Here is a 25,499-nt window from a genome sequence, read left to right as displayed (position 1 = left end):
CTAACTTATGACATCTGGGCAACTTCAACCACTATCAGTTTAACAAGATCAACCAATGGAATATCCAAGATGAAATAACAACAATATGAAAAGGATAGATTGGTACTCACCACATAGTGGAACTGTTGAATGACACACAGACACACTGAAAAAAAGACTGCTAGGTATTATACGCTACCAAATGTGGATTCTCCACAAGTACTGTTCCTTTAGCATCCACTGCTGTGCTCGTCTCCATCTATGCCATCTCTCTCTACACTAACATCACTAATGCCCATAGCCTTGGTGATATTGAACACTAAGTTTGCAATGCTTGACTGACTCCAAACTTAAAACCGCCTTCCAGGTCACCAGGATGACCTACATCCTCACCCACAATTACTTCCTGTTTGAAGACATCTATGCTAAAGCAATGGGCACCCAAATGCCACCATCTTATGTCAAATTATTCGTAAGACATCTGTAGGAATCCTTCCTAACCAACCAGAACCCCAACCCCTTATTAGGTTCAGACTCAATGATGACATTTCAATCTGGATCTGGACTGAGGGTATGGACACCCTATCACATTTGTCCAGAATCTCGACACATTCTCACTCATTCGCTTCACCTGGTGCTCCCAGCCCAACAAGCTCCCTTCCTCAAAATCAACTTCCACCTTGAGGATGGCTACATCAGTACCTTTGTCAACATCAAACCTATCAAGCACTAACAATATCTCTATTTTGACAGCTGTCATCTGTTCCACACTGTGAAGTCCCTCCCAGTCAGCCTAGCTACCCACAGTCAATGCATCTGCAATCAGAAACAGTCCCTCTCCAATTATGTTGATGGTGTAGCTGAGGCCTTTAGGGACAAAATTATCCTCCTGACATTGTCCAGGAACACAAAAACAAAGCTCCTGCACACTGTCTCTAAAGTCACCTACCTTCCCCAATATACCCACCGGCCAGCAACAAATAAAAATAAGGAATCCCCCCCCCTTTCCTTCCTCCAGTCAAGATTCGGAACCACCCAGGACTGGAAAAACTAAACACCTCCTCCATTAAAGTTTTGACTATTTGTCCATTTGTCCTTGTGCCCTGAGATGAGAATTATCGCTCCCACTATCCTCCTCCCCTCCCCCCTCTCACAGTGGTATATTGCTGCCAATCCAACCCATGCCTGCCATATCCTTGTCCATGTCTATACCACTCAAATGATCATCCCATGGCACGATGGCACGTATGTCTGGAATAGATCTAGATGCAACACCTGTCTCATACATCCACCCACTACCACCTACTCCAGTCCTGTCACAGGTATCTTTGTCTACACTGGCATGTACATCTACATACATACTACACAAGCCACTGTATGTGCAAGGCAGAGAGTATCTTGTACCAATACCAGTCATTCCATTCGCAAAAGGAGTGAGAGGAAGACGACTGTCTATACTCTTCCATACAAGTCCTAATTTCTCTTTCCTTCTATTCACAGTCCTCACTCAGACTGTATACTAGCAGCAGAAGAATAGTTCTGCAGTCAGTTTCAGACGCCAGTTCTCTGAATTTTCTTAATAGTGTTTTACTCTAAGGATGTTGTCTAAGCTACATGGATTCCCTTTTGAGTCCACAAATTGCCTCTGTAATGTATACTGATCGAACCTACCGGTAGCAAATCTAGCAGCGTGCTTCTTAATTCTTTGGCATGTTTCTGTATCCAGACTGGTAGGGATCCCAAACACTAAAAAAGTTCTCAACAATGGGTTGCAATGGATGTCTGCATGCAGTCTCCTTTATGGAAGAGCTATGCTTTCCTAAAGTTCTCCCAACAAACTGAAGTCAAGTGTTCACCTTTCCTACCACTGTCCTTACCTGTTCATTCCATTTCATATTGCTTCGCATTTCATAAACATGACTGTCCAGCAACAGATCATTAATACTATATTTGATGTTACATGATAGTTTTTCCTACTCATCTGTATTAATTTTTTTTCAGCATTTAAGCAAGCTGCCATTCATCACACCACACACAAATTCTGTCTAAGTTAGTCTATATCCTTTTACAGTCATTCAATGACAATACCACAGCACACAGTCGCATATTGCTCCTCACTCTGTCCGTCAGATGGTTTATGTATAAAGAGAACAAGATTGGTCCTACCACACTTATCTGGGGCACTCCTGACAATACCCTCATCTCTGATGAATGCATGCTATCAAGGACAACATACTGGAATCTATTACTTAAGAAGTCCTCCAGCCACTCGTATATCTGGGAACCTATTCTGTAATTCCACGTCTTCATTAAGAGACTACAGTGGGGTACCACGTTAAACACTGTCTGGAAATCTAGGAATATGGAATCTGCCCACTGTCCATTCATGGTTCGCAGGACATCATGTGAGAAAAGGGCAAGCTAAGTTACATATGAAAAATGAATTCTAAATCCATGCTGAGCTATGGGCAGAAGTTTTTTTGTCCAAAGGAAATTTAATAAAGGGCCAATAATACCATAGAATACACTCTGCAAAACTGAATTGGGATTTCACACAGACCTGCCAACTTATCTGTTTTCAATTTTTTCAGCTGCTTCTCTTCACCAGATACACCTATTACTATGCCCTCCATTATGGGAGTCAGTACAATGGTCAAACAGCAGTATCTCTATATGGTACCCCTGCAAAACTGACTTCTTAAATTTAAAACTTCAGCTTTTCTTTTACCATCTTCTATTGCTGCACCAGATTGGTAGCTGAGTGACTGGACAGAAGCCATCACACTACTTAGCAATTTTATGCAAGACTAGGATTTTCTCAAGTTCTCGGCGAGATCTCCTACTAAGGGTGACACTGGAAGTTGTTGCATGCTTCGCTCATTGATCTTTTTATAGACGCACAATTTTCTACTAACTTTTGCTTGTCAACAATTCCATTTTCTTTTTAGAACAGAATGTGCAACCATGTCTGCTTTCTTAGTATTTTCCGAATTTTGTTATCAAGCCATAGTGGGTCTTTCCCATCCATAAATTTGCTTACTCAACACATACTTCTCCAGGGTGTGATTAACAATGAGTTTAAATTTTGCCCATAATTCCTCATCGTCCATCTATACTGGGAAATGATGTCCAATGAAAGTCTAAGCAGGATGCTAACAACTGCTTGTCAGCTCTTTCGAGCACAAATACTCTTTCTACGTTCTTGGTGGATTTCTTATCTTTAGTAACCATCATCAAGATGACATCATGATCACTAATCCCTGTCTCTATACTGTCATTGTCAATAAGGTCAGGCATGTTATGTTCTGAACTACTTCAGAAGGCTGTTTGTCCATACCACCTGTAATGATTCCATAGACATCCCAGTCTATACTCTGTAGGCTCATGTCACGGCCAACTAATATTGCATGACTGGGTATTTCTGTGCTACTGAGTTGAGTTGAGTTAGGCACCTTTGTCGTGTCCAGATAACGTCAGAATCAGTTTTGACCTGAATAAACACAATATTTTTATCAGCTGCAATGAACACTACACCTCCTAGGGCATCTTATCTGTCTAATTGATATACAGCATGTATCAAAAATAATCATCCGATTTGTCACATCTATATTTCTGAAACTAATAAACATACACAATGAATTTTGTTTTTTGATGAATGGGAGACACAAAGTTTTTTTTCATACTTTTCATAGGTGTTCAATATGCCTCCCTTGAAATGCACAGAATACGTCAATGTGGTATTCAAATTGTTCGCAACTGCAGCAAGCATGTCTCAAGTTACACGTTCCACAGTTGCTGTTATGCGATGTCTCAGTTCTTCACAGTTGTTGGTAACAGAGGGACATAGAGTCTTTTATAAACCACCACAAGAAATAATCACATACAGTCAGGTCTGGTGACCTTGGTGGCCAGTAATGTAATGCTGAACCATTTGGTCCAGTGTGACTGATCCATGGTTCAGTAATCCTTTGATTCAAAAATGCCCTCACTTCCAGATGCCAGTGTGGCAGGCCCCATCCTGTTGATAAATGAAATTGTTCAAATCAGTGTCCAACTGTGGGAAAAGAAAGTTCTCAAGAATATGAAGATATGTGCTTCCAGTAACAGTGTTCTCAGCAAAGAGAAATGGATCATACACCTTTTCTCATGAAACTGCACAAGACACACTAAATTTTGGAATTGTTGATGCCACTGTCTAATGCTCTGTGCTGTAGGAGAATCCACACCATACCTAGTACGAAAGTCATGCAGAACCATTATTACTGACCCGCACTGCGCAAAGCGTATAACACAAAACATTTTCTGCTGCCCCAAAACCAATTTTTACTAGAACTGAAGTGGACATACCCTGCTGCTATGTAGCGGGAACCGTGTAAAACTCGAGAGTTTGCTCTTTCCAGTACTATGGTTGTTCATGCACATGTGTCAAACAACATAATACTTATGATTTTAAAAAAAATCATGATTCTGTTTGATACAGCCTGTACATTCCACTCCTCACTAAACATGGAGTTGACTACTTCAGGTTTCATTCATCCCTCAGTTCAGAGGCTAATCTGAGTGTGACAACTTCCTGGAATCCAGTAAATTCAGGAATTTTGTTATGAATGCTTCAACTATTTACAGTTATAAGTTTTGATTGTAAAAGTGTCTTTACTTTGCATGCTCACACTATCACCTAGACAAAAACACCCCCATGTACACTCTGTAAGTGCTCTGCAACCTGATGAGCTGCTTTCTGCATGTAATGCACACTGACATATCAACTGGAATCCTACAATTCTCCAATGCAATTGACAATGGTCAAAAGAACTGCAGCCAAGAGCACCACAGAATCAATGAGGCTCTTGTTGAGACTATCCACTTGCTTCAAATTAAGGTACTTCCATCAGTACAGGGTACAATAATCCAAATTGTAAGCTCTGCTTGTATCCAGCAAGTGAAGCCAGCTGCCTGTATGACTAAAGATGGTCTCCGACTCTAAGTGACAATCATCATTGGTGCCGACATGAGCCATCAAGATGCAGATTACTGCACCCTGCACCACTGATACCCACAGACAGGGTCTCTCCACATCTTGGATGAGCCTCACCTGGCGGATACACCGAGCCCATGTTGGACTCCTTTCCAACACTGGACACTGTTTTCCTAATGGGCTCTATAAATCTCCAGGTACTAGAGCTACCAATAACCGGCAAACACCTCTTCACATTTGCCCACTCAGAACCGATAGAGGTACTCAAGGTACCCTCTGCCACACACCGTCAGGTGGCTTGCGGAGTATGGATGTAGATGTAGAGCCTGCTGAAGGAGCAGTCACTTGCTCCTACCCACAGTGTGAATGGGCCAGACCTGACATCAAGTCCCCACACTGACACTCTACCTCGAGTGACAACACATACAATACAATAGGAGGTGGATCCTATGTCAGGTATGCTGTGTGGTACCTTAGAAGAAGAGCTTAAGGGTGATGAAAACAGCTACCTGACCTACCAACTTAGCAGCAACCACTGTGCTACATTCTATGTAAGCATGACAATTAACAAGCTGTCTGTGCACATGAGAGGGCTCCACCAAACTGTGTCCAATAGACGGATTGACCAGCCAGTTGCTGAGCATGCCTCCCAACATGATGTGCTTGTCTTAGACAGTTTCACAACCAGTGATGTCTGGATTCATCCCATGAACACCAGCTTTTCTGAACTGTCCAGATGGGAACTCTCTTTGCAATATATCATTTAGCTGCCTCTACCCCCTTCCATGCATCCACTCCAGTCTTGTACATGCGCTCTACCCCAACAGCACATGCATAGTCCTTTCTGCCCCCCCCCCCCCTCCCCCCGGCCTTCCGCAGCATTCGCACAGGCACCTGACGCTGCACCACATTACTTCTGTATTCTCGCTCTCCTCCCCCCACCCCCCAACAAAAATCGCTTTGTCTATGTCTGATGAAAGATTTAGCTGAACAGCTTATAATATCTAGTCTTTTTTCCAGTGTAGGCACAGTCAGTGCCTCTTCTATGTGATCAGTAGGAATCTGTCCTTTTAATATCATTGTTATTTAGTTTAACAAAACTTACGCAGACAGATTACAAAGCAAAGAAGCGCAGTACAAAAATAGCCTGCAGCATAGAATCATCTTCTCACCTTAGCTAAGGCCTGCAAAGGCTTAATAAATGCTGAATATTGGATTTCAATGTCTGGAAGGTCTCCTTTCCGATATTTCCGGAACAGAGATACAGTTGCTTCCTTTTTAGACCTTTCTGCTTGGAGTTCCTTTATCTTCATGGTGCGTCTTACCTCTCTTTTCGCAAAGTAATAGCCAATTTTCTTCTCATCTCTTAAAAATCTTCGCTTAAGTTTGTCAGTACTTACATTTTGTTCACTAATCCCTGCATAAATAATGAAGTGGTGTTATTATGGAGAAATTAAAATCAGGTAAGCATTCCGTAAAAGGATGAAAATATAGAATTCTATTAGCAAAAATTTCTGACCTTGAAGTGCTGCAGAAGAACTTGATTTTGTATTTTGTGGTGCAGTATTACTTCTAGTTGAAAATAATGAACTACTGGTTAAAGTGAAGGCTGGATTTTGTTGATAGCTCTCAGCAACTGAAAAAAAGATACAAATCAACAGTCTTTGAAAAATAAATAATTACTAAAACCAGACAGAAACATAATGATCAGTTCAACTCTACAATTTGTAGAAAAAGATGCTGTACTTGTGTGTGGCAGAACAGTAAAACAATGTGGCCCATCTTAATGTTGGAAATAATGAGTGCTGAATGACATGACATACAAACCTCTTGTCCATTATAATTATCCGGGCTGTTATAACGTGGTCGGTTGATGAATGCTGTGGTGATTCCTAACGTTTCGTCTCCGACTGCGGGAGACATCTTCAAGGGGGTCCGTACCTTGATGGAAGGTCCAACACACACACTGGCTCACTACTGACTGCCGCTAAATCCCGTGTCCGCGCGCCCCCGCGCCACGGCGTGACGTCACGTGTTTTGAAAACGTCAGTGCAATTGGCCGCTGTCCGTCGCCGTCGATCGCCATTGCCATCACCCAGTAGTGGACGAGTGGTACACATCTTTAACACCGGCATCCATATACCGTTTAATTTGACGCCCTCCTCCTTTCTGTTGAAATTATTTGGGTGTTTAGTGATTTCGATCGCCTCCCTGTAGAGCCTTTCGTAATATCCGCTCGTGGCCGCTAGTACTTGCGTCTCCTCGAAACGAATATTGTGGTTCCCTGGCTGGAAAGCATGCTCCGCAACAGCTGATCATTCCATTTCTCCTCTTCTACAATTTCCCTTGTGCTCTTCCAAACGTTTAGAAACAGTTCTTTTAGTGGTACCCACATAAACATCACCACAGCTGCATGGGATCCTATACACTCCAGATTTTTCCAATGGTTTGCGAGCGTCCTTGGCAGGCCTAAGGTATTCCTGTATCTTCCTGGTGGGCTTGTAAATTACGGTAATATTCCGCTTCGTCAAGATCCTCCCTATTCTTTCCGTTACATTTTTAACAAACGGCAGGAAAACCTTAGATTTTGCAGTAGCCTGTACGTCAGTATGATTTCTGCATGGCTGCCTCAACGCACGTTTTATTTTGGCGGACGAATATCCGTTCTTCATTAGTGCATTGTGGAGATGTTCCATCTCAGCGTCGAGCAACTCAGGTTCACAAATATTTCTAGCTCTGTCCGCTAACGTCTTGATAACACCCCGCTTCTGTTGTGGGTGGTGGTTCGAATCCCGGTGCAAATAACGGTCCGTGTGTGTGGGTTTGCGGTACACTGAGTGGCCCAAACTACCATTTTTGTTTCTAAACACAAGCACATCGAGGAAATGTAGTTTGCCGTCTACCTCCTCCTCCATTGTAAACTGAATTCTTGAGTTTATACTGTTCAGATGTTCGTGGAACCGGTTTAGTTCCTCCCTACCACGTCTCCACAACACAAACGTGTCATCCACGTATCGGAACCATACATTTGGTTTCTTGCTGGCAGTACCTAAGGCCTGTTCTTCGAATTTCTCCATAAAGAAGTTTGCAATTACGGGACTTAGGGGGCTTCCCATAGCCACACCACTGTTTGCTCATAAAACTGTTCATTCCACTTGAAGTATGTGGTCGTCAAACAACACTTAAACAGCTCTAAAATATCGGCAGGAAAAATTCGATCCAGCTGTTCCAATACATCATTAAGTGGAACCATGGTAAACAGCGATACCACATCGAAGCTGACCAATATGTCCTCCGGCTGGACCACTATGCCATTCAATCTGCTGATGAAATGTGTCGAATTCTTCATATAAGAGTCCGAACGGCCCACATGTGGTTTTAACAGCATAGTCAAAAACTTGGCTAACGAGTAGGTGGGCGAACAAATGGCACTTAGTATCTGTCTTAACGGAACATTTTCTTTATGAATTTTGGGCAATCCATAAAGCCTCGGTGGTAGCGTAACCAAATTGCAGAGACCTTTCTGTACGCTCTCTTCAATGGAGGACTTTCTTATTAACCGCGACACAGTTCTGAGAACATTGTTAGTGGGGTCCTTATTCAGCTTCCTATATGCTTGCGGATCCAGTAGATCCGTAATTTTTCTCTGATAGTCGGCCACATCCATAACCACCGTCGCGCTTCCTTTGTCAGCTGGGAGAACCAAAATACTATCATCGTCATTCAGGAGTTTTAAAGCTCTTCTCTCACCCACAGTTATATTAATTTTCGGCGGTTTTGCATTGGCTAATATTCTCACTGTTTCTGTACGGATTTCTTCAGCTGTTACAGAATCTACACTGCGAATTCCTGCTTCTACATTGGCTATAATTTCTTCTGTGGGCACAAAACGCGGACTAACAGCAAAATTTCCTCCCTTGGCAAGCACAGATGTCTCATCATCAGACAACGAACATTTGGACAAATTGATAACGGTCCGGAAAACGTCTAAATGCCGAACAGTCTGATTAGGTAGCAAATTATCAAACTACTTCTTCTGTCTACTAGACGACGTCAACATACGCTTCCGAATGGTATCATGCAGTAGTCTATCAATTTTATCCCAGTCACCGCTGCACAGTTTATTACTGGTCGTAATATGGAGAGACATTAACAATGTGTGTGTGTGTGTGTGTGTGTGTGTGTGTGTGTGTGTGTGTGTGTGTAAAAAACAAAGATGATGTGACTTACCAAATGAAAGTGCTGGCAGGTCGACAGACACACAAACGAACACAAACATACACACAAAATTCAAGCTTTCGCAACAAACTGTTGCCTCATCAGGAAAGAGGGAAGGAGAGGGAAAGACGAAAGGATGTGGGTTTTAAGGGAGAGGGTAAGGAGTCATTCCAGTCCCGGGAGCGGAAAGACTTACCTTAGGGGGAAAAAAGGACGGGTACACACTCGCACACACACACATATCCATCCACACATATACAGACACAAGCAGACATATTTAAAGACAAAGAGTGACTCTTTGTCTTTAAATATGTCTGCTTGTGTCTGTATATGTGTGTGTGTGTGTGTGTGTGCGCGCGAGTGTGTACCCGTCCTTTTTTCCCCCTAAGGTAAGTCTTTCCGCTCCCGGGACTGGAATGACTCCTTACCCTCTCCCTTAAAACCCACATCCTTTCGTCTTTCCCTCTCCTTCCCTCTTTCCTGATGAGGCAACAGTTTGTTGCGAAAGCTTGAATTTTGTGTGTATGTTTGTGTTCGTTTGTGTGTCTGTCGACCTGCCAGCACTTTCATTTGGTAAGTCACATCATCTTTATATATATATATATATATATATATATATATATATATATAGAGAGAGAGAGAGAGAGAGAGAGAGAGAGAAGGAAACATTCCACGTGGGAAAAAATATATATAAAAACAAAGATGATGTAACTTACCAAACGAAAGTGTTGGTATGTAGATAGAGGCACACACAAACACACACACAAAATTCAAGCTTTCGCAACCCACGGTTGCTTCATTAGGAAAGAGGGAATGAAAGGGAAAGACGAAAGGATGTGGGTTTTAAGGGAGAGGGTAAGGAGTCATTCCAATCCCGGGAGCGGGAAGACTTACCTTAGGGGGGAAAAAGGACAGGTATACACTCGCGCGCGCGCACACACACACACACACACACACACACACACACACACACACACACACACACACACACATCCATCCGCACATACACAGGCACAGGCACAGGCACAGGCACAGGCACAGGCACAGGCACAGGCACAGGCACAGGCACAGGCACAGGCACAGACACAGGCACAAGGAGACCCGAGCGCGCGCGCGCGCGCGCGCGCGCACGCACGCACGCACGCACACACACGCGCACACACACACACACACACACACACACACACACACACACACATCCGCACATACACAGACACAGACACAGTCTGCTTGTGTCTGTGTATGTGTGGATGGATATATGTGTGTGTGTGTGTGTGTGTGTGTGTGTGTGTGTGTGTGTGTGTGTGCGCGCGCGAGTGTATACCTTTCCCCCTAAGGTAAGTCTTTCCGCTCCCGGGATTGGAATGACTCCTTACCCTCTCCCTTAAAACCCACATCCTTTCGTCTTTCCCTCTCCTTCCCTCTTTCCTGACGAAGCAACTGTTTGTTGCGAAAGCTTGAATTTTGTGTGTATGTTTGTGTTTGTTTGTGTGTCTATCGACCTGCCAGCACTTTTGTTTGGTAAATCTCATCATCTTTGTTTTTAGATATATTTTTCCCACGTGGAATGTTTTAATGATATTTTATATATATGTATAGATAGATAAGTAACTTTCACACAAACACAAAATAGCAATCACAATAATTCTGGTAACCAATGAAAGGAAATAGGAACTATAATCAACTGGCAGACTTACATGTACGTCTCTCAGCGTTTAATGTTGGTGAAAATTCCAGGCTGTCTTGAGTAGCCCTGATAATGGCTGTAGCATCCATCAGAGATTCATTTGCTTGACTAGCTAATGTCTCAGCAAAAAGAGGAACCAAAGAAATGTTCTGGGCTCTCCAAGAAACAGAGATAGGGTACTCCTCAAAATGACATTCTTCTAGAGGCTTGAGATATATGTTTCGGTTATAATCTGGTGTTGTTGTGCAAGCTTCTAATAAAACCTGTAAAGTTCCACAACATGACAGTAGAGCAAAATAAATCTTAGCAAAAGTAAGTTCAAAGTTTCCAGCACACTGTACCAGTGAATTAATGGATACTACTTGTTCTTCCACACATAAGAGTAAATGGCTCAACATTCACGCATGCATGCTGGCATGTGCACACACACACACACACACACACACACACACACACACACACACTCTCTATGCAAACAGTAAGAGTAAACACACATGGAAATAATGGCAGTGTTGTAATAGCAGTGACTGTTGACTAATTTATTGATAAAATTTTCTTCCATTTTGATGATTTGTCCATTCACAAGATACTGAAATGATCATTAAGACCAGTATTGAAGTTCAATTCACAGGTAGCAGATCCAGTCCATTATATCATAAAAATGTGTTTAACGTGGTATCTCTCATTATATTCAGGGTGTAGGGTCACTTCTATGCAGAACTGGGTACCGGGAGTAGGTTATGGTGGGGATGTCAGATGATGGCAGCTCAGAGAAACAACATCAAAAGTTAAATATTTTATTAGAACTAGTGCTACTACACTCATTGCAGTTCTCTGACATGGCCCCATCCCTGCTCAGTATATGGCAAGGATGGTGTGTGGTAATGAGGCAGCTAGATGGCAGCCAGTCGGGCAATGGTGACATCGGTGCACAAGAATACCAACACACAGAATCCCATTCAGCAATGCATGTCCAGTTAGCGAAGCATTGCTGCTCAATAATAGTGCCAGTGGTGTGTAGAACTGCCAGAACAGTTGTAGTGACTGACAGGCTCCAGCAGTGGATCCCACCTGTCTGAGTGTTGGTTTGGGCACCAAAGCACCTGCACCCTTTTACGAGGGAAAGCAGCTGTAATGTCCTTGCGTCCGCAGCTCGTGGTCGTGCGGTAGCGTTCTCGCTTCCCGCGCCCGGGTTTAATTCCCGGCGGGGTCAGGGATTTTCTCTGCCTCCTGATGACTGGGTGTTGTGTGACGTCCTTAGGTTAGTTAGGTTTAAGTGGTTCTAAGTTCTAGGGGACTGATGACCATAGATGTTAAGTCCCATAGTGCTCAGAGCCGTTTGAACCATTTTGTAATGTCCTTGTCTTGATTTTCTGCCTCTTAAGGCACGAGACAGGTTGCTGCTGGAGAGCATCTGGAGTGGCCCAAGAGTGGAGAGGCAGCCAGTCTGGTAATGTGGACTCAGTACTAGAGGATGGTGCGCTGGAACTGCCTGTACTTCCAGATTGCTCTGGTGGATGGCTTAAATCTCTCAACATAGCAGGCATTGTCAGACTGCTGAACCCCCTGCTAAAATTGACAGTTATTTATCTGGATTGGTGGACCATTTGTTGTACTGATGCACATCTACAAGCAATGTTTGGAATAGGAAATCCATGGTGTGGTGGTGTAGTAACTGCTTAGCATGCCCTGGGAGTGCCCTTTCTTTCTGCTACATCAACAGGATTGTACTTCTTGGCCTGGCCTGCCTCACAATGCATAAGCAGCCCTGTTGCTTCAACACCTCTACGTCTGCCAGCTGCATATGGTTTCTGCAACTGCTGTGGCGGAGCTGCTACTTTCTGCAGCAATCCCAAAAAAATATTGACAACACTACAATAATTCTGTCCTTTTGGAGACTTGGCCCCTGGGTCCGTACCCTGGACCAGTCTGTTACAAAACTCAGCATACACAGACAATATTATACCATTTTTCTTCTTTAATACTAGGCAGCTTGAGCTACAAGGTCCAGAAGACGCAAATTTACTCTATAGGTTATAGTCCTCTGGCTCCTCAATTTTCCCACCTCTTCCTCTACAACATTAGTAGATTATATTTTCCACTCACAACATGTTACAACACAACTTACATCGCCTATCATCACCTTATACTAGATATAGCTCCATGAAATCTCTATGTCGTTTAATATCTCCACATCTCTCAAGGGCCCCATGCTCCAATCTTCAGGGTTTTACCTTCTATGTACTAGAAAACCTATTTCTTATCACTATAGTACTCCTATTGCCATGCACATGCCTACACATTTTCGAAGTCAGTGCTGCTATGGTTCTTTATATGGTGGCACTCAGGCACAACCAATGAAGTTGTTTTTCCCAATATTGCTGCAAATTTCGGAGTATCTTTTCTGATGAAATACGCCCTTCTTGGGTCACTATGAGCTTGTTTAGAAAGAATTAGGTTCAGTTTCAAAGTTTTATTCAGACAGATCAAATCTGGTATTGGGAGCACTCCCTGTGGTTTGCCTGGCCAGTCCAGATGTGGCTGCATGTTTAACCAGGTAATTCCCGAAACAGTAGCTGACAGTGAAATGTTGGTCTTGTTAGCACATACAGTTCTATTAATTACTAGCTCAGTGCCAAGGAGTTCAAACTGCTTTGCCCCTGCCAGTCTTCTCTGCTAGTAGCAATGAGCTAACATCATTACAGCATTGCACACAGAGTAGATCCAGTGTAGCCCCGTTCAACTGAAGTAACATTGAGGCTCCTTAATATCTTACAGGAAACCCTGCCTGTCTGTTTTGCCTAGGAACAACTTAATCTTGTATATGTCACTATACTGTTCCATTAATTAATAGCACACTGCTGTGCAGTCCCAATCCCTTTGCCCCTGCAAGTTTCTTCATAACAATAACCTATGATGTACATGCCCACAGCAATTTCTCATCTTTGTTTTCATTCTCAGTAAATCACACTCAATTGGTAACCCATTCCATTGGGATCTGCATTACCAGTGTCTGTCGGTTGCATATGGTTTATGCAGCTGTTGTGGTTGGGCTGTTACTTTCTGCAGCACACTTCTGTGAGTATTGGTTCCTGGCATCAGAGTATGTGGAATTGCATGATCAGTCACCACTTTTTTACAATACAAATATCACTGCAGTAGTTTCATGAGAGTAGTGTTAGTGTCATGTCCAGCACATTCAGTCATGTCTGTACAATTCCTAGAGTCCACTGATAGTATCTACCGATTCCTTTGCATACTCCATGACCTCAGTCGTCAACTTTCATAATGCACATGCACTGACTAGTACATGTGCATTATGAAAGTTGACGACTGAGGTCATGGAGTATGCAAACTGGTCAACTGAGTGGTATGCCCCTCAACCACTACCTTGTTACCTATTGTCATCTTCCTCACTCTTCCCAACGTACCGTTTAGCGTCCTGAAGTCATTGTTTACAGCAGTTCGAATATGATTTTCAATAACCTTCCCCTGTGTGTAATCAATCCCTCTTGTATTGCCGAAAGATATGTAGCATCATGTCTATTGCTTGCTGCATTTGTCCCCGTAATCATTTGTAGGACCTATGCAATTCTTCATATTCTCCTCACATTTGTAAGAACAATCCTTCGCTCTCCGCTTCTCAGCGTAGCCCTGACAATACATCCTTGAACCCTTTCATCTTGTTTCTGATGTCACAAGTGTTAAAAATTAATCTCAGCATCCATCTATGAGAAATAAGAATCGCTTCCTTCTACATGATAGAAAGCACTCTGCTTTCATATTGCTGATCTCATTGCATTCCCCCTCCAACTTCTGTGAAGAGGTGAAGCACTGCCACAATTAGGATACCCTCTATCTGTGTTCCTAGCTTATAGCAACCTGGAATCAGGGAGCCACAACTACTTCCCCCCACAGGTCATGCAACATCTCTGCTCTCACTCTTCTCCTTACTTCGTTCCTCCTTTTTCTTTGCTATCTGTGCTGATAATAGTGGCAATGAATGTAGTACGGTTTGAAATGTTCGTAGACATCCAACATGAACAATCTTACTCCTAGTTGGTAACCGAAGTTTGACACTGGCTGGTGACCTTATCTCTACCACTTGTCACAAACACTCTTGTTTTACTATTAACGATATAAGGGCTTGACAACATTACTCATTGCCTTACCCTACACTGCAGTAATTTCCCTCTGGGTTTCCCAACTACTGCTTGCTGTTTCACAGCTTTCATATTTCCTTTCTGCATGTCTCCATACTTCCCTTAGTGTCTTGGCAAAATTGTGAACTGACTCTGTGCCCTTACCAACTTTGGTCTGAGCACATAAAATTGTTAAGGAATCCTCCTCTTATACACCACCACATGAGGGGGTAGCTCAGTAACAGTATGAAACTTCAAGTTGTAAGTTGTTATGACAAATGTCAGGTACATATCCCAGTCACTATGGTAAGAGTTTACACGGTAACTCAACATCCTACCAGCAATCAGATGCACTCTCTACGTCTACCATTCGTTTGCAGGTGCAATGAAGCAGTTCTTAATTTCTGAACACGTAGCAAATGACAGTTATTTCGTAAGGTCTGACATGAAATTTGTCCCTTGGTCTGTGATTACTGTTTCAAGCACACAAAAACTGACCAACCAGTTGTTAACCATGGCTTTCAAAACCGTATCTTCTTGCTGATTTGGAATGGCAATCGTGCACTATAAAAATTGCGAATAATTGTTAAAATGGAACAGTTTCCTGGCAGAGTCCAGTCAAATGGACTTAGGACATCCATTCCTATCATCTCAAATGGCTTAACTGCCTCTGTCAACCTTTGTAAAGCTATCTGCTTATGCTTCATGTCTGCTCACTGTGCACACTGTATCCACTCTTTACATATTGGTCTTATGTCTTCCTTCCTTCAGTCCCTTCCACCAGCACTGTTCTATTACCTTCTGATTCATTGTCTGCAACCTGTATGTCCAAGTAGCATGAGGTTGTGTGTCTCATTCAACTCTTTCTCCTTGAACTTAGCTGGCACCACTATGTGTGGTCCCAACCTAGTTGTCTTACTTATCAAGCTATCACACATGCTGAACTGCAGCTGCATATTGTCCAATTTGTGGTAGGCACCAGTGGCTCACACTAGTTGCCACTCAGTAAGACTGTAATACTACCATGTTCCTGCACAATCTATTTGTGTTTCCGTGCTTCCTGCCTGCAACTTCCCAATCAAACTCATTCAACTTCAGCAACACCCATGAGCCCGCTAGAAGGATCCTTCAAACGTAATAACCATTTCAGAGCTGCATGATTAGTCACCATTTTGAATTTTCACCTATACATATAGCATTTAAAATAAGCACCTCCATATATCAAGCTGAGCATTTCCTTCTCTTTCATGGAACAGTTTAGTTTTTTTTTTTTTTTATTTATTTTATTGTCATCTGTCTCCTGACTTAAAACACACACCATTGGTAGACTGGAGGCGTCATGTGACATCACAAACTCTCTTTGATAGTCTAGGGAAATCACACCTGGGCTCAATGTCAAAGCTTTTTTCAATCTATCGAATGCAGCCAGTCATTCCTTCAACCACGCAAATTTTCCGCTCTTTTTCAACAGTTGTGTGAGTGTTGTGCAGCATCTGCAAAACTCTTTGGAAATTTCTTATAATAATTTGCCAACACCAGAAATGGGTGTAGCTCTTTACTATTCTTGGGAACCAGCGAATGTTGTACTACTTGCAGAACCTCAAGTCTGTCTTTACTCTGTCTTACTAAATATATGCTCCAAGTAACACACTTCCTCCAAGGCAAACAAATACTTCTCCATGCTCAATGTAAGGTGTGCAGTATGTAATCCTCTGAAGACCTATCACAGCCTCTGTACATGCTCCTCTGTGTTCCTTGGGAAGAATTACATTATTGGAGTACACTAAGAATTGCAATGGTTTCATCAATCTCAGTACCTTGTCCAGCAACCACTGAAATGTTGCTGTTGTGTCCTTCAATCCAAATGACATCCTTTGGTATTGATAGTGACCCCACAGGGCTGAAAATGTTGCCTTCGGTCAGTTCTCCAGAATAACTTCTATTGATGGTACCCACTCCTCAGGTCCATGGCAGAGAAGTGGGTGCACTGTCCCAAGGTACTCATGGTCTCCATTATTTTAGGTGTTGGATATGTGCCTGTTATCAATTTACTATAAAGATATTAGTGGTCACAGCAGGCTCTGTATTTCTTGGAATCATACACTGGTTTTTTTGTCACAACCACAATTGTGGTTCCCCATGGACTTGAGCTCTCTTCTATTGTTCCATTGACTAGCTGTTGGCCAGTGTAATACATAGTTAGCTGTAAATGTCAGTGTATACAACATGGTTTCTGATACATCAGTACTTCATTTCCTGTTGGCATTTGAAGTTGCACTACAGGTGTTGCAGACAATGGACCCTGTGACTAAAATAAATTCTCTAATTCTTTCAGCAATTCCTCCATCTTCACTCTCTCTCTGTTCCTTCTAATTGCTCTTTCTTTTTAGGTAATTTAGTCTTAACAGTGGCCTGCGTCTAAATACTTCTCTTCCAAAACAATGTCATGTGTCCAAACATCGTTCTCTTCTAGTGGTTGTATTATACAATTAACACTCAGGTTCTACATTCATCCAAAGAAAGTTCCTGGTGCCCTCTGGCACAATACCCTGCAAATAAAGCCTTAATGTTTTTGTACACAGTTTAATCAATCTGTCACCGTAAGTTAGATGAACCTTGCAACAGTATTTCACTGTTGACAGTTTACCCCAACTGGAATGTCATTCCTCTAAATTCCACCGTATATGTTTGCTGAAGGTCAATTTTAGCATGACATTATAGCCTTCTGAAATGCTACAAAGTGGAAATTTAATAATGCTGACTCAACTAACTTCATATCTTTGTCACCCTCACTCATGCAATCTATAGTGTGATGGGTCTAATCATTTCTGACCAACAAGTTCTCTTTATCACTAACAAATTTGCCCCCATGTCCCAAGAAAACTTACATTTCCTGTCTTTCAAAACTCTCACTATAGCACTTTCTGCCTCTTCATATGTATCTTTAGCATTAAAATCTTAAGGGAATGCCACTCAGTGGACTTGGGTTCCCTTTGGCATTTAACCATTGCCCACTTCTCCACTGAGTATTCCCAGCATTACTACTATAATCTCATCGATGGTGTCCACCAACAACATTCTTACCCCACTGAGGCTGCCTACATTGCTTCTGGACATGCCCTGATTGTCCACACCTATAACATTTCACAGTAATAGGAACCATACTTAGCTTGTCCTGCACCCTTGTTGCTATATCAATTTCTTCAAACTCTATAGCCAATCTGACGGCAGAGTACAGGTTTTTCAGTGCACCTCTTCAATCACTTCTCGAAACATCACGTAAAAAGCCCCTTAGAAAGATGCCAAATTCCCTATGCTCAGCTTCCTGGAGTATAATCTTACTTTCTTCATAATTCTCCCAAAATTCATAAATTTTCACATTAATCTTGTGTATTCTATCTGTGAAACCCTGCCCTGTTTCATTACGTTCCTTTGACGCACTACTTAACTGCACACAAAAAAATCTTGTACTTTTTTCCTTTTTATATTGTTGTAGGAGGCCTTTCTTCAACTGCTTAAATGTCTGTGTCACTTTGTACACCTAACAAACACTTTTGCCTCCTCAATCAGCCATAATTTCTGTACCTGCAACAACTTTTCAACTTACCAACCTCTCATCTTTGCCAATGGTGCCAAGTCATATGTGAAAGGCTTTACACCCTCTGCTGACTTACCAGAAAAAGGACTAATTATTGTGGCAGTGGCTGGAACTATCTGAGGATCGGCCTGTGGGGCTAACACTAACTGCTCATCTTTAACCACAAGTAAGTACTGTGTGGCATCCTGCTGCACAAAACCTGGCATCAGGGATTCTGTCATTGCAGAACCCGTATCCCTGATATACAAGTAAGTACACTACAATACAGTATTAACCAACAGCAGCTCTCTCTCTCTCTCTCTCTCTCTCTCTCTCTCTCTCTGACACACGAATGCGCATTCACGCAAGCATGCATGCGTTTGAGTGCGCGTGTGCCGCCACCCCAATAGAAAAGCACCAAGCCCAGGAAGGTGGACTTCATGCTCGAAGATGGCATGGTGAAGGCAGAGCCATCCTCTGCATTTGTGTCAATTGATTTATTTTACGAAACATGAACTTGCCATTCATGCCAGGCAGTACAGATCACCATACAAAATACACACTTATCAGTAAATTTTTGGCAATTTTCTTAAACAATCATTTTCTTGCAGACACCATATTACCCAACCAAAATTAATTACACTGGTGAGGTAAAAAGTAAAAATCATTGCAATAAGAGAAAAATGTGTAAGCCTAACTTTTCATCATGCTAATAATGCCAAAATACACTGGCTGCAAGAAAGTGAAGCTCCCAGATGGGGAGGACGAAACAAAATGAAACTTCACTGATTGAGAGGAAATGTGATTCTATTTCAGTGATTACAAAATAGAGTTGTTGTTGTTGTAGTGGTCTTCAGTCTTGAGACTGGTTTGATGCAGCTCTCCATGCTAATCTATCCGTGCAAGCTGCTCCATCTCCCAGTACCTACTGCAACCTATATCCTTCTGAATCTGCTTAGTGTATTCATCTCTTGGTCTCCCTCTACGATTTTTACCCTCCACACTGCCCTCCAATGCAAAATTTGTGATCCCTTGATGCCTCAGAACATGTCCTACCAACCGATCCCTTCTTCTAGTCAAGTTGTCCCACAAACTCCTCTTCTCCCCAATCCTATTCAATACCTCCTCATTAGTTATGTGATCTACCCACCTAATCTTCAACATTCTTCTGTAGCACCACATTTCGAAAGCTTCTATTCTCTTCTTGTCCAAACTATTTATTGTCCAAGTTTCACTTCCATACATGGCTACACTCCATACAAATACTTTCAGAAACGACTTCCTGACATTCAAATCTATACTCGATGTTAACAAATTTCTCTTCTTCAGAAACGCTTTCCCTGCCATTGCCAGTCTACATTTTACATCTTCTCCACTTTGACCATCATCAGTTATTTTGCTCCCCAAATAGCAAAACTCCTTTACTACTTTAAGTGTCTCATTTCCTAATCTACTTCCCTCAGCATCACCCGACTTAATTTGACTACATTCCATTATCCTCGTTTTGCTTTTGTTGATGTTCATCTTATATCCTCCTTTTGAAGACACTGTTCATTCCGTTTAACTGCTCTTCCAAGTCCTTTGCTGTCTCTGACAGAATTACAATGTCATCGGCGAACCTCAACGTTTTTATTTCTTCTCCATGGACTTTAATACCTACTTCGAATTTTTCTTTTGTTTCCTTTACTGCTTGCTCAATATACAGATTGAATAACATCAGGGAGAGGCTACAACCCTGTCGCACTCCCTTCCCAACCACAGCTTCCCTTTCATGCCCCTCGACTCTTATAACTGCCATCTGGTTTCTGTACAAATTGTAAATAGCCTTTCGCTCCCTGTATTTTACCCCTGCCACCCTCAGAATTTGAAAGAGAGTATTCCAGTCAACATTGTCAAAAGCTTTCTCTAAGTCTACAAATGCTAGAAACGTAGGTTTGCCCTTCCTTAATCTAGCTTCTAAGATAAGTCGTAGGGTCAGTATTGTCTCACGTGTTCCAACATTTCTACCGAATCCAAACTGATCTTCCCCGAGGTCGGCTTCTACTAGTTTTTCCATTCATCTGTAAAGAATTCGCGTTAGTATTTTGCAGCTGTGACTTATTAAACTGATAGTTCGGTAATTTTCACATCTGTCAACACCTGCTTTCTTTGGGATTGGAATTATTATATTCTTCTTGAAGTCTGAGGGTATTTCGCCTGTTTCATACATCTTGCTCACCAGATGGTAGAGTTTTGTCAGGACTGGCTCTCCCAAGGCCGTCAGTAGTTCCAATGGAATGTTGTCTACTCCGGGGGCCTTGTTTCGACTCAGGTCTTTCAGTGCTCTGTCAAACTCTTCATGCAGTATCGTATCTCCCATTTCATCTTCATCTACATCCTCTTCCATTTCCATAATATTGTCCTCAAGTACATCGCCCTTGTATAGACCCTCTATATACTCCTTCCACCTTTCAGCTTTCCCCTCTTTGCTTAGAACTGGGTTTCCATCTGAGCTCTTTATATTCAAACAAGTGGCTCTCTTTTCTCCAAAGGTATCTTTTATTTTCCTGTAGGCTGTATCTATCTTACCCCTAGTGAGATAAGCCTCTACATCCTTACATTTGTCCTCTAGCCACCCCTGCTTAGCCATTTTGCACTTGCTGTCGATCTCATTTTTGAGACATTTGTATTCCTTTTTGCCTGCTTCATTTACTGCATTTTTATATTTTCTCCTTTCATCAATTAAATTCAATATTTCTTCTGTTACCCAAGGATTTCTACTAGCCCTCGTCTTTTTACCTACTTGATCCTCTGCTGCCTTCACTACTTCATCCCTAAAAGCTACCCATTCGTCTTCCACTGTATTTCTTTCCCCTATTCCTGTCAATTGTTCCCTTATGCTCTTCCTGAAACTCTGTACAACCTCTGGTTTAGTCAGTTTATCCAGGTCCCATCTCCTTAAATTCTCACCTTTTTGCAATTTCTTCAGTTTTAATCTACAGTTCATAACCAATAGATTGTGGTCAGAGTCCACATCTGCCCCTGGAAATGTCCTACAATTTAAAACCTGGTTCCTAAATCTCTGTCTTACCATTATATAATCTATCTGATACCTTTTAGTATCTCCAGGATTCTTCCATGTATACAACCTTCTTTTATGATTCTTGAACCAAGTGTTGGCTATGATTAAGTTATGCTCTGCGCAAAATTCTACCAGACAGCTTCCTCTTTCATTTCTTAGCCCCAATCCATATTCACCTACTATGTTTCCTTCTCTCCCTTTTCCTACTGTCGAATTCCAGTCACCCATGACTAATAAATTTTCGTCTCCCTTCACTACCTGAATAATTTCTTTTATCTCATCATACATTTCTTCAATTTCTACGTCATCTGCAGAGCTAGTTGGCATATAAACTTTTACTACTGTAGTAGGCATGGGGTTCATGTCTATCTTGGCCACTATAATACGTTCACTATGCTGTTTGTAGTAGCTTACCCACACTCCTATTTTTTTATTCATTATTAAACCTACTCCTGCATCACCTCTATTTGATTTTGTATTTATAACCCTGTATTCACCTGACCAGAAGTCTTGTTCCTCCTGCCAAAATAGAGTAAATTTAAATTTACATAGGATGTGGTAGTGTGAGCCGACCTATCGGTATGATGCTGCATCGCCTCTGGTATGGATGCATACATTAATTTGGTTAGAAAGGGTCTCGTAAAGCTGTTGTACCTCTACGGAGGCAAGCCTGCCCACAACTATTTTAACATATCCTTGATACTGCACTGGAAATAAACCGATGTTTGAGCTGGTCTGACACTTTTTACTGGGAACAGATCTGGGCCTCTTGCTGGCCTTGGGAGTGCCGTATTTACTCGAATCTAAGCCGCACCTGAAAAATGAGACTCGAAATCAAGGGGAAAAAAATTTCCCGAATCTAAGCCGCACCTGAAATTTGAGACTTGAAATTCAAGGGGAGAGAAAAGTTTTAGGCCGCACCTCCAAATCGAAACATAGTTGGTCCCTTGTAATATGAGAAACAATTTAGGTCGAATGAATGACGATACAGCTACAGTAGTTTGGTTCAAGTCGTAAGCTTAGCAGTTAAGCTTTACCAGGTAGCCGTTGCTATGTATCAGGCGCTCCGTCCGTATTTATAGGGGTACCCTTCCTTTTTCACGTGCTTCGTCTGGTTTGAATTGATTGCTTATTTTTCATTGATCTGATAAGTGCCGTTCTCTTCGTTATAGGTGTTTATGTCACTCTAAGCTGAAAATGCATTACTGTACTGTGTCATCCATTGTTTGTCGCATTCTGATATTGAGTGTTTATGACCTGTTGCCGCTCGCAGAGCATGGCTTACTTTTGTGCGCGCTACCGCTGTTTACAATAATAATAATAATAATAAAAAAAAAAGAGAGGAATTCTCTCATTAGCGAAACAATGGCAAGAGACTGCTATTTGTTGTTACTTACACTGCTGCTTTCTTTGATAATGATCAACAAGAACCAAATAATAGACTGCGTATGATAGAAGATGCTCTGAACGAGAGTATAGCGATAATTTTTCTCCGTTTGAAAATCTTTGCAGACGCTTTTTTAGTACATTACATTCTGCACAGAAATTAGAGTCATCTTAGATTTAAAAATCTAGTCAATTGTCGTGCTTCATTTCTGACTATATCACTATTAGGCATAAGAATAATACGAATATAAACATGACATAATATGTATATTCTTCCACGTTTGCTGTTGTCTCACTCTAGTTTCGTAGTTTATTAGGCAGACAGGATTTAAATGAGATAGCAGCAAACACAAAGGAATACATGGCAAAATGTTTATATTTGTATTATTCTTATGGTAAAGAGAATACTGTATGTGATACACTATTCATAAAAGTTCCTATTAGCAACCATCTCTTCTCACAGGTGGGAAAAAATTCAGAAGATAGAGTTGGCCTTATTGACAATTCCCAAACAAACACTCTTGCCAGTCGGATTTTCGTAGTACATTGAAATGCTGCTACATTCGAAGATGAACAATACGGAATTTGAATTTTCTTCGTTGGATAATGTATGAAAATGCAGTGGTCGAAACTCAGGGCGGAGAAAGAAAGCTCGTCTTCCATCGTTTTTTTAATTTATATACTGAGGCAGAGTTTTTGGCGCCAGTATTTATTTTTGTGCCTGCAAAGCATGCCTGTGTAGCAGAACATATATTCGACGGCAGAAGTTAGTTGTGGCGGCACCTACCAACATTTTTCAGAACTTCCGCTTACTTTGCACTCGATTCTAAGCCGCAGGCTGTTTTTTGGATTACAAAAACCGGGAAAAAAGTGCGGCTTAAATTCGAGTAAATACGGTACCTCAACATCATGCAACAGTTCATAGACAGATTGTGAAGTATAGACAAGCATTGTCCTGTTGAAAAGTGGCACCAGAATACCACTACACGAGGGTTAACATATGAGGCTGCAGGAGGTCCATGACATACTGTTGTGACATCAGAGTTCCCTCAGTCACCTACCAGCCGTGACCTGAAATCATATCCAATGGTGCTCCACAATGTGTAGACAAGATTGACACTGTTGTGCCTTCACAAAATATTGGAAGAGTGGGACCCTTTCACCAAGTCATCAGCATACTCGCCAATGATGGTCATTTGGATAGCGCAGAACTGTGTGTTCCATGCTTCCTGGCGATGATACCTTTCCAAATATAGCCATCTGTGTTGTGATGTTAATGGCAGCGTATGCATGCGATGGTAATTCCTTAGTCTGGCTGCTTATAGTCTCTGATCGATAGTGACAGATGACACACAATGCAGCAGGGAGTCTGTTACTTGTTCTTAGAGGCACAGTTGTGAAGGGGTTAAGATGTGCTTCACACACAATACAGCAATCCTTACTTGAGGTGCTCTGACGTGGCTGAGCAGAACTCTGAGGTTGATTATGCCTGCCTCCACATTCCCACACAGTCCAACATCAGTCAACCATCACATTTGAATGCCCCACAAATCTGGATGTTACACCGCTCCACCAGCCGACCAAATGGAGATCTACAATGAAGCCCCTTTCAAACTCATTTAGGTGTTGATATTGCTGTCTCATGCGTATGAGGCACCTCTGCGACCTTCACAGCGATTACTCACATTTTGACACTACTCACACCCCTTGTATAACCTACCAGCTCTGGTAACAATAACAAACACGAACAACACTAATTCAGTCTGGTGACTGTTCTGTTATGCCACAGACAATTGTAACTCTTCTTATCTACATACCCATCAATGTCATGTACATGTGCGAAGTTACACTGATATCCAACCATATCTTCTCAGTGCTTCACTTTTTTCTTGTCAGCTAGTGTGTATAGTGATGCCCAAGAAGTGACTGTCTGTCATTTCTGTTTGTTCTTTCTTAAGCGTATATATGGCATGAAAGGCAGATCCACAGAAAATGATACAAGTAGACAGATTTCAGGCCTATCACTATTTCTTCAAACACAATTAGTAAAGAACATTAAAAAACCGAAAGATGAAATATGTACATTTTATCCAAAATGTGTGTACCTTTGTAATTATGATGTTAATCTTGTATGAATCATCAAGTAACTAATATAACGATATAAACAATGGGAATTCCAGGATGGAATACTAACAATATGAAAAGGATAGATTGCTATTCACCACACAGAGGAGGCATTGAGTCAGAGAGAGGTATGATGAAAAGACTGCTAAGCTTTTAGATTTCACACAAAGAAGTCCTTCACAAGCAGAAAACACACACACACACACACACACACAAAAGCATGACACACACACATGAATGGCAGACTGGCAGTTGGGCACCAGCCACCATAGACACTAGCCATAACGAACACACTCTCTCTCTCTCTCTCTCTCTCTCTCTCTCTCTCTCTCTCTCTCTCTCTCTCTCTC

General features: G+C 41.9%; 1 protein-coding gene across 1 annotated transcript in view; it reads right to left on the bottom strand.

Annotated features, from left to right (window-relative positions):
* The window catches only part of LOC126167810 (DNA-dependent protein kinase catalytic subunit-like), a 540,256-nt gene that overhangs the window by 191,233 nt on the left and 323,524 nt on the right, over positions 1-25,499 (bottom strand). Inside the window, exons 31-33 of the mRNA XM_049920510.1 lie at positions 10,870-11,122; positions 6,474-6,590; positions 6,127-6,371 (exon numbers count right to left, since the gene is read on the bottom strand). Of these exons, the coding sequence (XP_049776467.1) occupies positions 6,127-6,371; positions 6,474-6,590; positions 10,870-11,122 (615 nt within the window). The remainder of the gene's footprint in view (positions 1-6,126; positions 6,372-6,473; positions 6,591-10,869; positions 11,123-25,499) is intronic.

This window comes from Schistocerca cancellata, chromosome 1 (genome assembly GCF_023864275.1).
Source record: "Schistocerca cancellata isolate TAMUIC-IGC-003103 chromosome 1, iqSchCanc2.1, whole genome shotgun sequence".
Taxonomy (NCBI): domain Eukaryota; kingdom Metazoa; phylum Arthropoda; class Insecta; order Orthoptera; family Acrididae; genus Schistocerca; species Schistocerca cancellata.
Note: the sequence above shows the minus strand (reverse complement) of the source record. Positions and strands in the feature narration are given on the sequence as shown.